The sequence below is a fragment of the Dipodomys merriami genome, unplaced genomic scaffold (assembly GCF_024711535.1).
Source record: "Dipodomys merriami isolate MVZ:Mamm:240054 unplaced genomic scaffold, mDipMer1.0.p SCAF_3, whole genome shotgun sequence".
Taxonomy (NCBI): Eukaryota; Metazoa; Chordata; class Mammalia; order Rodentia; family Heteromyidae; genus Dipodomys; species Dipodomys merriami.
In genome coordinates this window covers 60,271,063-60,284,615 of record NW_027204492.1, presented here as the reverse complement: position 1 = coordinate 60,284,615, position 13,553 = coordinate 60,271,063, and the positions used below count along the sequence as shown (strand labels likewise).

Below are 13,553 nucleotides of genomic sequence, written 5' to 3'. Positions count from 1 at the left end.
CAGTTGTGCAAGACACAGACTTGTTCTGAGAAACTCCAGACCTAAATACTTGGAAAGAACTATGGTCCTTGATTAGAAGGATCAAAGTTATTAAGATATCAGTTATCACAAAACTAATCGGAGATTTAATTTAATCTCAGTAACATTCCTTGCAATAATTTAAAAGCCTATTCTAAAATTGACATAGGAAGGTTGACTAGAAAAGTTAAAAAACAATTTTAACAAGCTGAGTGAACACTAGATGACTTACAAGCTTAGTCCAGAAACAGACCCATACATATTTGGTCAACTGGGTAGCAACATAATCCAATAGGAGAAAAGGATGGACTTTTCAACAAATGATAGTGGCAATATTTGGACATATGCATTCAGAAACCATGAACCTAACCTATCCCCATATCTGTTACAAAACTTAAGAATAATGTATCAAAAAATAAATAAGGGGCTGGGAATGTGTCTTAGTAGAGTGATTGCCTAGCATGCATGAAGCTCTGAGTTTGATTGCTCAGTACCACATAACAGAGAAGGCCACAAGTGGGCACCTTGGCTGTGGCTTAAATGGTAGAGTGTTAGCCTTGAGCACAGAGAAGCTCAGAGACAGTGCCCAGGCTTTGAATTCAAGCCCTAGGACCACCAAAAGATAGATAGATAGATAGATGATAGATAGATAGATAGATAGATAGATAGATAGATAGATAGATAGATAATCTAACTAGTCAGACATTGGTAGATAACACCTATAATCCTAGCTACTCAAAAGATTAAGGTACAAGGATCAGGGTTCAAAGCAAGCCCCAGCAGCAAAGTCCATGAGACTCTTATCTCCAATTAACCACCAGAAAACTGAAAGTGGTGTTGGGGTTCAAGTGGTACAGTGCTGGCCTTGATCAAAAGAAGGTTAGGGACAATACTCAGGCCCTGAGCTCAAGCCCCAGTTAAAAAATAAAAAGTAAATAGAAGTTTGGGCACCGGTGGCTCATGCCTGTAATCCTAGATACTCAGGAGGCTGAGATCTGAGGATCATGGTTCAAAGCCAGCTCAAGCAGGAAAATCTATGAGACTCCTATCTCCAATTAACCACCAGAAAACCAGAAGTGGCATTGTGGCTCAAGCATTAGTCTTGTGCTGAAGAGCTCAGGGACAGTGTTCAGGCCCAGAGTTCAAGCCCCATTACCACAAAATATATAAAAGCAAGACAGAAAATAGGAATGCAAAGTGTCAGCTACTCTCCAAACAGCTTGTCCAAGTTAACTTTGATATAAATGGTTTTATACCTAAATCTGTCAAGAAATTTAATAGTGTTAGGAGTTGGTGGTCACTCCTATATTCCTAGCTACGCAGAAGGCTCAGATCTGAGAATTGTGGTTTGAAGCTAGCCCAGGCAGAAAAGTCCCCATGAGAGTCAATTAACCATTCAAAAACAGGAAGTGGCTCTGTGGCTCAAGGGGTACAGCTCTGGCCTTGAGCACAAAGAGGCTCAGGTACAGTGACCAGGCCCTGAGGTCAAGGCCCACAACCAACAACAACAACAAAAGAAATTTAGTTGTACAATTTCTTCAAAATTGTCTAGCCAGAAATGTCTCCCCAAGAAACTGGGGATATGTGAATTTTAATAAACTGAGAATGTTGACTTTTTGCCTTAATATATATAAAATATATAACATCACTGATAACTTTGGCAACCAGGTATAAGAAATGTTAAGAAAGAAATGGAATAAACAGATCATCTTTTACAAGACACAGATTTATAGTTTTTTTTTTAGGTAAAAATGCCTTAAAAATAAAAACCAATTAAGAAACTGCCCTTGAATATATAGTTTGTTTATGTTTCATATTTAATGCTGCTTAGTACCTATTTTTGTCATTCTTAATGAGTTCCAGAAAGAATCAATAATATGATTATAACGCATAGGTATTACTTACCCACATTTGGAGGTTTCACATAATTTACAGGTAGTTCTGGAGGTCTGCCTCTATGTAGAGCTGCAAAAGCAGATCCTTTCCATAGTGTACTCTTACAGTCTAAATCAAAGGACAAAAAGTTAATCAAGATATGAATGCAGAACTGGTTTTTGTTCCAATTGTGTCTCATAGGCACAATCTTATTTCTATTTGCTGAGATCCATTTTTTTTTGGTCGTGGGGCTTAAACTCTGGGCCTGGGGGCTGGGAAGGTGGCTCAGTGGTAGAGCGCTTGCCTTGCATGCATGAGGCCCTGGGTTCAATTCCTCAGCACCACATAAGCAGAAAAAAAAAGCCGGAAGTGGTATTGTGGCTTAAGTGGTAGAGCGCTAGCCTTGAGCTGAAGAGCTGAGGGACAGGGCCCAGAGTTCAGGCCCCAGGACAGGACGCAAAAAAAAAAAAAAAAAAACTCTGGGACTGGGTGCTATCCCTCAGATCTTCAGCTCAAGGCTAGCTAGCACTCTACCACTTGAGCCACAGTACCATTTCCAGCTTTTTCTGCTTATGTGGTGCTGAGTAATCAAACCCAGGTCCTCATGCATGCAAGGCAAGCACTCTACCACTGAGCCACCTACCCAGCCCTTGAGATGCATATTCCGCCTATCAAAACCATAAATATGCACATAAATTTTGGCAGTCGAGCGCCTGAACTCAGGCCTGGTGCTGTCCCTGAGATCTTCAGCTCAAGGCTAGCGCTCTACCACTTGAGCCACAGCGCCACTTCCGGCTTTTTTTTCTGCTTATGTGGTGTCGAGGAATTTAACCCAGGGCCTCATGCATGCAAGGCAAGCACTCTACAACTGAGCCACTTTCCCAGCCTAATATTAATACCTTAGTGTATCTTCAATGTATTTATTTGGTTTTCAAAATAACCTTTTATTATGCATATGGCTGTATCACATGCAAATATACAGATTAATAAACTTGTAAGTTTATGTTGGTCCTTCTTGATCTTCAGGCCTATAAACATCTCCTCATAAAACTACAGAAGACAGGATATTACCCTAGACTAAAGATGTCAGAGAAAATTCCAGCACAATTGTTTCTAACATATTTATAAGGTACCATGTGATTTTTTTGTTGCTTTGAATGTCCTTCCCCCACGGTATAACCCCTGTTTTCACTGTATTTGATGTTGGTATAATTTGGGGAGGGGAAGGGAAAAAAAAATACAGGTTGACCCATTGCAACAATGATGTACAAGATGCTAAGTTGCAAAATGAACTTTACAATTTAGGTTGGAGTAGGGGAGTGTAGTTGAGGAGGTGGGAGGGAAGGAATGGTAGGGGGAAAAACAAAGGAGGATGCAAAAATGCTTGATAAGAAATGTACTCATGGGGCTGGGAAGGTGGCTCAGTGGTAAAGCACTTGCCTTGCATGCTTGAGGCCCTGGGTTCAATTCCTCAGCACCCATAAGCAAAAAAAAAAAAAAGCCAGAAGTGGCGCTGTGGCTCAAGTGGTAGAGCGCTAGCCTTGAGCTGAAGAGCTGAGGGTAGCGCCCAGGCTTAGAGTTCAGGCCCACTACCGGACCCCCAAAAAAAGAAAAGAAATGTACTCATTACCTTATTCAAGTAACTGTAACCCCTCTGTACAGTACTTTCACAATAAAAAACTTATTTTTAAAAAATTCCAGCACATTTATACTTTGTAGATGCTGGTTGTGCCCTAACATATCAGATGATAACTGGCTATAAGAATTGTGTTTAGGGCTGGGAAGGTGGCTCAGTGGTAGAGCGCTTGCCTTGCATGCCTGAGGCCCTGGGTTCGATTCCTCAGCACCACATAAGCAAAAAGAAAAAAGCCGGAAGTGGCACTGTGGCTCAACTGGTAGAGTGCTAGCCTTGAGCTGAAGAGCTGAGGGACAGCGCCCAGGCCCAGAGTTCAGGCCCCACGACCGGACCCCCCCCCAAAAAAAAGAATTGTGTTTAGGGGGAAAAACAAAGGAGGAGGTAATAACAATGCTCAATAGGAAATGTACTCATTACCTTACACATGTAACTGTAACCCCTCTGTACAGTATTTTTACAACAAAAAAACACACACAAAAAATGTGTTTAGGGGCTAGGAATGTAAAAACTCAAAGGAAATGAATATTTTAAAAATTAAAGGGGCTAGAGGGCTGGGAAAGTGGCTCAGTGTTAGAGTGCTTGCCTTGCATGCATGAGGTCCTGGGTTCAATCCCTCAGCAAGACATAAGCAGAAAAAGGAGGAAGTGGCACTGTGGCTCAAGTTGTAGAGCACTAGCCTTGAGCTGAAGAGCTGAGGGACAGCACCCAGGCCCAGAGTTCAGGCCCCATGACTGGCAAAAAAAAAAATTCAAGGGGTTGGGTACAAGTGGCTCACATTAGTAATCCTGGCTACTCAGAAGGCTGAAGCCATCCTGGGCACAAAAGTCCACAAGACTCTTCTCTCCAATAAAGCATTAAAATGTACCAAGTGGAGTTGTGGCTCAAGTGGCAGAATGCTAGCCTTGAGAAAAAAAAACCTCAAGTAAAGCTCTCAGGCCCTGAGTTCAAGCCTTAGGACCAGCACCCAAATTTTTTTTTAATGCAGGAGAACATTTACCCAATTTTAAGATGCCATTTTTCATTCCTTCCTCTGACAACATGGTTCATCAATCTGAACATCTTACCTTTGGCATCCCGTAACAAAGACTGCCGACCAACACCTAGCAATGTCTGTACCCCAGGAACACTCTGAGGGATCTCCTTGTCTAGCAAGGGACCAATTCGCTCACAGATTTTAAGGAGGTAGTCTGGAGGAATGTGTGCATTGGCTGCCACCTAAAATGCAGAAATAAAACAGGAAAAAAATAAACATTTGGTTTAAACTCCTCAACCTCTTCCTTTTCCAAGTTGTTTGATCTCATAGCAAAGTTCAGTTTTAAAATATGAAATGAGGAATATAAAAAAACATAAGCACTTAATACTTGACTCAAATTCCATGAAGTCACAAAAGTTGTACATTAAAATGACATAGAAGCTCCTAGATAGAGGCCTGGGAAGTTGGCTCAGTGGTAGAGCTCAGGGACAGCACCCAGGCCCAGAGTTCAAGACCCATGACTAACCAAAAAACCCAGAAGCTTCTAGATAGCAATTGGCAACTTTTATCTAGATCTAGATTAAATCATGTGCCTAGGCTGTTGTATAACAAGCAGCAATAACTCATCTTATTAAAAAACACAAAGGTGATATGCAATCTATTATTTCATTTCCTCACTACTGATGAACTGGTAAGAATTAGATATTTTTTCCATAAGAGTTACAATAACATCTCAAACATATCACCTAAGTAGTAACATGGTTTTTCCTACAAATTATGAATGTTTTCAAAGGATATCCTATTGATGACTTTAAAAACTACAACATGAAGCCAAATTCTTTATAACTTAAAAATGCAAGTAAACTCTTTAGACACAAGCAAACGTGTTCCATTTTTATTTTTTTAATCTAAACTAGTTTTCAAATCCTTGATGTATTTCACAAATATCTAATCATTAAAATAATAAACAGAGAAAGCTATTATATTCAAAATTGTTAGTTAAAAAGATGATTAACATTTTTTTTTTTTGTCGGTTGTGGGGTTTGAACTGTGTGACTGGGTGCTGTCCCCTGAGCTCTTCAGCTCAAAGCTAGCACTCTACAACTTAAGCCACAGCACAACTTCCAGTTTTCTGAGTGGTTTCTTGGAGATAAGAGTCTCATGGACTTTTCTGCCCAGGCCGGCTTTGAACCAGGATCCTCAGATCTCAGCCTTCTGAGTAGCTAGGATTACAGGATCCTCAGATCTCAGCCTTCTGAGTAGCTAGGATTACAGGCATGAGCCACTGGTGCCAGGCTTACACTCTCTTAATCTAGGTCCTAAATGTACTTTGGGCTTTAATATCAAATTTTATATACATATGTATATATACCATATAAAGTACATAAGTCAAGAACAACAAATTCCAAAGAGTAAATAATTCCCATATATCTCTGGTGATTACTGACAGGAATAACATTGTGCCTTTTGTTCATATTCTTAGCATCCCAACAAGTATCCAACAAAAGCATGTCTGGACAAATACTGGGTGAGAGGCGGGCACCTGTGGCTCACACCTATAATCCTAGCTACTCAGGAGGCTGAGGTCTGAGGATTATAGTTCAAAGCCAGCCTGGGCAGGAAATTCCATGAGACTTTAATCTCCAGTTAACCACCAGAAGACCAGAAGTGGTGCTGTGGCTCAAGTGGTAGAGCTGAAGAGCTTGAGCTGAAGAGCTGAAGAGCTGAGGAATAGAGCCCAGGCCCAGAGTTCAAGCCCCACTACTGACAAAAACAGACTTTCCGGAAGTGGCACTGTAGCTCAAGTGGTAGAGCGCTTGCCTTGAGCTGAAGAGCTGAGGAACAGCGCCCAGGCCCAGAGTTCAAGCCCCACGGCCGACCAAAAATAAAAATAAAAATAAAAATAAAAAATTTGCCGGGCGCTGGTGGCTCACGCCTGTAATCCTAGTTACTCAGGAGGCTGAGACCTGAGGATTGAGGTTCAAAGCCAGCCCGGGCAGGAGAGACCGTGAGACTCCTATCTCCAATAAACCACCAGAAAACCGGAAGTGGCGCTGTAGCTCAAGTGGTAGAGCGCTCGCCTTGAGCTGAAGAGCTGAAGGACAGCGCCCAGGCCCAGAGTTCAAGCCCCACCACCGATTAAAAAAAAAAAAAAAAACCAGACTTTCCTACCCAACCTGACTTTGAACCATGATCTTCAGATATCATCCTCCCAAGTAGCTAGGATTACAGGTATATGCCACTGAGGAAACACAGACTACCAGGTCAAAGAACTATAATGCATATATTCAGAATTATGAGAATATAAACAAATGTATTAATTTTTTAAAAATATTTACTGCCAATTATCTTTTGGAAGCTCTTGCCAAAAAAACCAATTTTAATATAACAAAATAGGTAGTGCTCAGGGAAATGTCATGATACACTGGAACAACAGCAAGCAGGTTAATTCAGCTCTATATCTGAAAGGCTTAGCTTATGCATTGGGGAAAAGAAGCAAATATTTTCTACTATAGTTCATATCTTTTGTTTTGTTTTCCAAGAAAATAGCCATATAGAAACATTTTAGTAAAATATGCAAATAATATTAAAATCAAAGTAATGATGCTTCAATCTCAAAATATCTGTTAGCTACAGAAATACTCTAAAATCCTAGTTCTTAACCTCCTTAGTAGGGTATTTTCTAAGTAGGCCTCCATGTAAACAGTACCCATAGGAAAAGATAAACTGTACCAAATGAAAAACAATCTTAAGCTCCTTATGTTAGCATTGATAATATTCATGCATTTTTCTCAACATTTTCTTTTCTTTTCTTTTTTTGTCTGTCATGTGGCTTGAATTCTGGGCCTGGGTGCTGACCCAGCTCTTCAGCTCAAAGCAAGCCTTCTACCACTTGAGCCACAGTACTGCTTCCGCTTTTCTGGTGGTTAATTGGAGTTAAGCATCTCATGGATGGGCTGGGAAGGTGGCTCAGTGGTAGAGCTCTTGCCTTGCATGCATGAGGCCCTGGGTTCAATTCCTCAGCACCACATAAGCAAAAAAAAGAAAAAAAACTGGAAGTGGCACTGTGGCTCAAGTTGTAGAGCACTAGCCTTGAGCTGAAGAGCTGAGGGACAGTGTCCCGGCCCAGAGTTCAGGCCCATGACTGGACCAAAAAAAAAAAAAGAGTCTCATGGACTTTCCTGCCTGGGCTGGCTTTGAACCATGATCCTCAGATCTCAGCCTCCTGAGTGACTAGGATTACAGGCATGAGCCACTGGTACCCAGCTCTCAATATTCTCTTAAACTGGATTTCTCCTACTAGTTATTAATTTTTCATACAGTAAATAATGAAATAACTTCTTATAAGGTGGTAGAATATTTTCTGTATACACATATATACACTTAGACATATAGACAGATATAGATATATTTATATCTACAGCTATTTATTTACTTAATGATCTATCTGGTTATTGATGCCCTTATTGGCAATTTTCTTTCTTTTCCTCTGACCAAACTTAACTCCCTAAAAACACAGTATGTAATCCAGAAAACAGTTCTTTAATTAGAAAATGTATATTTCCTTTCTCATGGAAAAGCTTTCACAATTGCATCATAAGCTGACATACTTCATTTTATATCAATTCAAGGTCTATTTTCAGCTAAATGTAAGCATTTTTATCAACTGCTCAGAATCATAGAATCATAAATTACTGTAAATTACCCTGTATATCCAGCAACTTAAACCTTTATACCCAAATTTTAATACTTGAAATTTATACAGTAAAATAGTAAATGAATCACGTTTGGTTTTTCTCTATATGCAATAGAAAATTGCCAAATTTCTAAGCATTCTAATTCTAAAAGCTCTTTCCTATAAGATAAAAATTTAATTATGCTTTAGAAGTAGAGATAGAAGAGACTATCAAAATAATGACAAAAATAATCTTTTGAGTTTAAACAAGATAGCTTCGCCTCAAAATGGCAAATTGTAGGCCATTATCAGTATAGTTTGTACAAAAAAAATCATTTTACATCAAATTTTAGATCTTGTGATGGTTAATGTTTACTTCAAACCGTTCTCTTTTGACTAAAGCTGTACTGCTGTTTTTTATTGGTGGGGAGAGGGGAGCAGAGTTTAACCGCACAGTCCAGACTGGCCTCCATCTCATAAAAATCCTGCCACTGGGTTAGGAATGTGGCATAGTGGTAGAGTGCTTGCCTAGCATGCATGAAGCCCTGGGTTCAATTCCTCAGTACCACATAAACAGAAAAAGACAGAAGTGGTATTGTGGCTCAGTGGTAGAGTGCTAGCCTGGGGCAAAAGCAGCTCAGGGACAGTGCCCAGGCCTTTAGTTCAAGCCCCAGGACTGGCAACAACAACAAAAAATATCCCTACGTCTGTCTCCAAGTGATAGATTTACAGATTTGCCCCAGCATACTTGGCTTAAAGTTGGAGGTTTTTGTTATTTGGTGTTAGTGGGGTTTGAACTGAATGCCTCACATTTGGTGTTCTCAATCAGTTTTTTGCTTTAGTTGTTTTTCAAGGAGGGTCTCCATTTTTTGAATTGGCCAACCTTATATCTCAATCCTGATATATGCTCTCAATTAACTGGGGGTATAGGCTCATGCCACCATGCCCATTCAGTGATGGAAATGGAGTTTCAATTTTTTGCCAGCAGTGGCCTCCAGATCTTTGCCTGTATAGTAGCTAGGATAATAAGTATGGGCTACCAGGTGAAACCTTACAGCTATTATTTGGTAAAGAACATTTTTTTACCCTAGTTACTTTCTAAAGGTTTCTTTTATGATTTTATATTAAAATACATAGAAATGTAATATAATATAATACAATACAATTTAAAGGCAAGCACCAAAATATTCTTTTTTTTTAAATCCCTATCTTAATAATGTAATAAGCCACTCATGGGCTGGGAAGGTGGCTCAGTGGTAGCACGCTTGCCTTGCATGCATGAGGCCCTGGGTTCGATTCCTCAGCACCACATAAGCAAAAAGAAAAAAGCCGGAAGTGGTATTGTGGCTCAAGTGGTAGAGTGCTAGCCTTGAGCTGAAGAGCCTGAGGGATAGGGCCCAGGCCCAGAGTTCAGGCCCCACAACCGGACCCCCCCAGCAAAAAAAGTAAACCACTCTTTTCAATCAAAGCTCATTCTAATTTCAATCATCTAACTACAGTACAAAGGCCAACTAGTAAAACTTAACAAATATTTTGAAATGAGAAGAAAAAAAATTTCGTTAGCTAGGAGCCAAGGGCTCATTCCTATATTCCTACATACTCATCCAAATGCTGAGAGCTGAAAGTTGCTGTTCAAAGCCAGCACAGGCAGTAAAGTCATGAGACCCTTATCTTCAATACACTACTCAGAAAAGGCTGGGAGCTGTGCCTCAATTGGTAGAGCACTAGCCTAGAGCACAAAGGCTCAGGGACAGCACCTAGGCCCTGAGTTCAAGCCCCAGAACCAGCCAAAAACAAAACAAAACAAACAACAAACCTGTTCTCTAAAATCAAAGTTTAAGAGCAAAACACAAGCCAGGTGACAATGAATGCCTATAATCCTAGCTATTCCAGAGGCTCAAGTATGTGGTCCTAGCCACGCATCTCATGTCTGTAATCCTAGCTGAGACCTTCTAAGAATTGCAGTTCAAAACCAGCCCAGGCAGGAAAGTCCAAAAGACTCCTATCTCCAATTAACCACTAAAAATCTAGAAGTGGAGCTGTGGCTCAAGTGGTGAAACATTAGCCTTGAGCAAAAAAGCTGTGTCAGCACCCAGACCTTGAGTTCATGCCAAGGATCCCACATTAAAAAAAAATCTCCAAGGCAATAAATTATAAAATCTCTTAATTGGAAAAATCCTTTTGTACAGTCAGTCTAACTCCACATCTGACAGAAAAACATGATGTGTCCTGTCTAATTTTCAAAAAGAACAGACAGAATCTGTCTGCCTACTGCTCACTTCTCTTAACTACTATAAAACCAGTTGAAAATTTATAAAAGTAGCGATAACACAAAGTATACAAAGAGGTAAAAAACCATAAATCTAATTAAAAGTAATTTAAAGAACCCTAGTTTATAAGCCTTGATACAGGGAGGTTGGCTGACCTAAAAAGTAAATCTAACAACTGAAATACATTTCAGAGTCATTATGTAACAGAGTAGACCAGAGAGCTCACAGATGAGCTTACTCATCATAATTAGTTAAAAGGAATCCAACTGGGCACTGAATAAAAAGCAACAGGTAGCTAATCTCAAGAGGCTAGTCCCGTACCAAGAGGTACATCTGAAATATCAATTTCAATAAGCAATGATATCATTGTTTTAATATGGGATTTTAGAAATAATAGAATCAGACAAATAATAAACCAGAAGCAACGCTGTGGCTCAAGTGGTAGAATGCTAGCCTTGAGCTGAACAGCAGTTCAAGCCCCCCAGCCGACCAAAAAAAAATTATTGTCTGATAAGTTTTTTTGGTTTTGGGATTTTTTTTGTTCTTGTTTTTGTTTTTGTTTTGCAAATCCTGTAGCTTAAACTCAGGGCCTGGGCACTGTGCTTGAATTTCTTTTGCTCAAGGCTAGCACTCTACCACTTGAGCCACAGAGTCACTTCTGGCTTTTTCTGTTTATGTGGAAATGAGGACTTGAACACAGGGCTTCATTGATGCTAGGCAAGCACTCTACCACTAAGCCCCATTCCCAGCCCGCTGTGATAGTTAAGGCAGAGATGGAAGAATACATGAAGAAGGTTTAGTCACATAATCTTAAAATATTTAAGGTTGGAAAAAGTAGGTTTTGAAGAATATATGTTTAAATATGTCAATGGAAGTGAACTATAAATACAAGCAAGGTACTTTTATGTCTGAGAATCTGGATTATTCAGACTCTAAAATTTTCTAGCAGTTACTTTTTTAGCAGTATGATACAGTACAAAGAGCTATGAATCATTCCAGCATCCACTGTTTCTACATATGTGACCTAACACAAAATTATCTACCCTCTATCCTGGGCCCAGCATTAGCATTAGAGACTCCATGTCAAAATAGAAAAACACTTGGGTTTGTATAAAACTATGTATGTACCTACGATAGCAGATATAACATGTAACTATGTATGTACTTACAATGGCAGATATAACTCCACTGTGAAATACTTGCCTGGCATGCAATAGGCCTTATTCACTCCTCAGAACTGACAAAAAAAATGCGTACAGTAACTACAGTAATGTGATAATATATCTTTATATTTTAAGCTGTGGGTTTTAATGTCTGATGAATTTGAAGAGGGTCAAAACTGGGTAGAAATAGAAAGAGGGACAGGCAAGTCTTTCTAGTGGGAGGGCTGGTTAGCAAGGTGGGCCACAAATTGTTTAGACTTCCTACTGTTTTTTCTCAGTGTTAAATCATTATTCATCCCATTTCTTTTTATTAGTTTTAAGATTTCCTGAGGAAGGAGACAGCCAGAACAATTGTCCTAGAGGCAAGTGTTCTCTAGGTTACTTGATCTCAAGAAAATGTTAAAAGTGCTATATAACCCAAGGGGCAGATGAAATCAAAAGGAGGACAGAGGACACGTCCACATTCTAGAAGCTGCACAGTAGAGAAAAGATCCAAAGAAAGAACTCAGCACCAGCTCCCAGGCTAAAATAAGCCTAGTATTCATTATGACATGTTTCTAACAAAAGTTAAGAAAATTAAATAACAATAGGGCAACTACTACAAAGCACAACAGTTGCTTAGGTACAAGAAAACATCTTAAAACAAGAAATACAAGAATGTCAACAATACATAAAAAATAAGTTTAGGAAAAGATCAATAAATAAGAATGATTGAAAATCTATTATAAAAGCTGACTCATCTTAATTTCTTAAAAAGAGTAAAAGCTATGTGTCAGTATCACTAAATTTTTTTCTGGAATTTATAAAAACGCAAGTTAACAGTATCGTTTAACATCTGTTCTTTTATTCTTTAATACAGACACACCTTAAAACACTAATTCTGGGTTGAATTCTGATGCTCATATTTTAAACACTTTTTAATTTCACTCTTGTACCTATGTACTGTATAAAATTAGAATGTGATAGCTAGCTAAAAAAAATACAAATTCTAGTGTCTATAAATCTACGAGTAAACACACTCGATGGTAAAAGAAAAAAATAGGGTCTGGGAAGGTGGCTCAGTGGTAGAGTGCTTGCCTTGTATACATGAGGCCCTAAGTTCGATTCCTCAGCACCATGTAAGCAGAAAAAGCTGAAGTGGCACTGTAGCTTAAATGTTAGCCTTGAGCTGAAGAGCTGAAAGACAGAGCCCAGGCCCAGATTTCAGGCCCCACATCTGACAAAAAGAAAAAAAAATACACTGGAACATGATAGATTATATAGGTCTCTGGGCATTCAAAGAGAGACCAAAGGAGGATATTCTTAGAGGATCATATAGGTCCAACAGCTATGTGCATCTGCTCATACAAAATAATATTTATTGAAATAAACTCCAGAAAATGGAAACAAGTTTTTGTTTCTCTTTGTTGCTTTTCGATTTTTCCAGTCTTGGGCCTTGAATTCTGGGACTAGGCACTGTCCCTAAGCCGCTTTTGTTCAAGGCTAGCATTCTGAATCACTTGAACTACAAAACCACTTTCAGCTTTTGCTGTGATTAACTAGATAGCTTCAAACCCTGATCCTCAGGTTTCAACCTCCTGAGTAGGTAGGATTATAGGAGTAAGCCACTGGTGCCCAGCTTTTGGTGCTGTTTTTGTTTTCATTTCCTTTTGTCTTGTTTATCTGTCTTTGGGAGAGTAAGGGGGCACAGAAATGGAGGGACTAAGGGTAAACAACTGCAGCAGTGGTACTCACAGGATACTATGTTAAAAATGAACTATACAACTTGTTGGTGGGGATGGAAGGGAAAAACTGGGAGAGAGGGAAGGGGTGACATTGTTCAAAAGGAATGTACTCATCTGACTTACATAACTAACCTCTCTGTGCCTCATCTTTAGTGTGTGTGTGTTTGAGCCACACCATCACTTCTGGCTTTTTCTGAGTAGTTTATTGGAGATAAGAG

General features: G+C 39.4%; 1 protein-coding gene across 1 annotated transcript in view; it reads right to left on the bottom strand.

Annotated features, from left to right (window-relative positions):
• The window catches only part of Brwd3 (bromodomain and WD repeat domain containing 3), a 116,333-nt gene that overhangs the window by 93,234 nt on the left and 9,546 nt on the right, over positions 1 to 13,553 (bottom strand). The window contains exons 5-6 of the mRNA XM_070040131.1: positions 4,594 to 4,744; positions 1,924 to 2,022 (exon numbers count right to left, since the gene is read on the bottom strand). Coding sequence (XP_069896232.1) covers positions 1,924 to 2,022; positions 4,594 to 4,744 — 250 coding nt within the window. The remainder of the gene's footprint in view (positions 1 to 1,923; positions 2,023 to 4,593; positions 4,745 to 13,553) is intronic.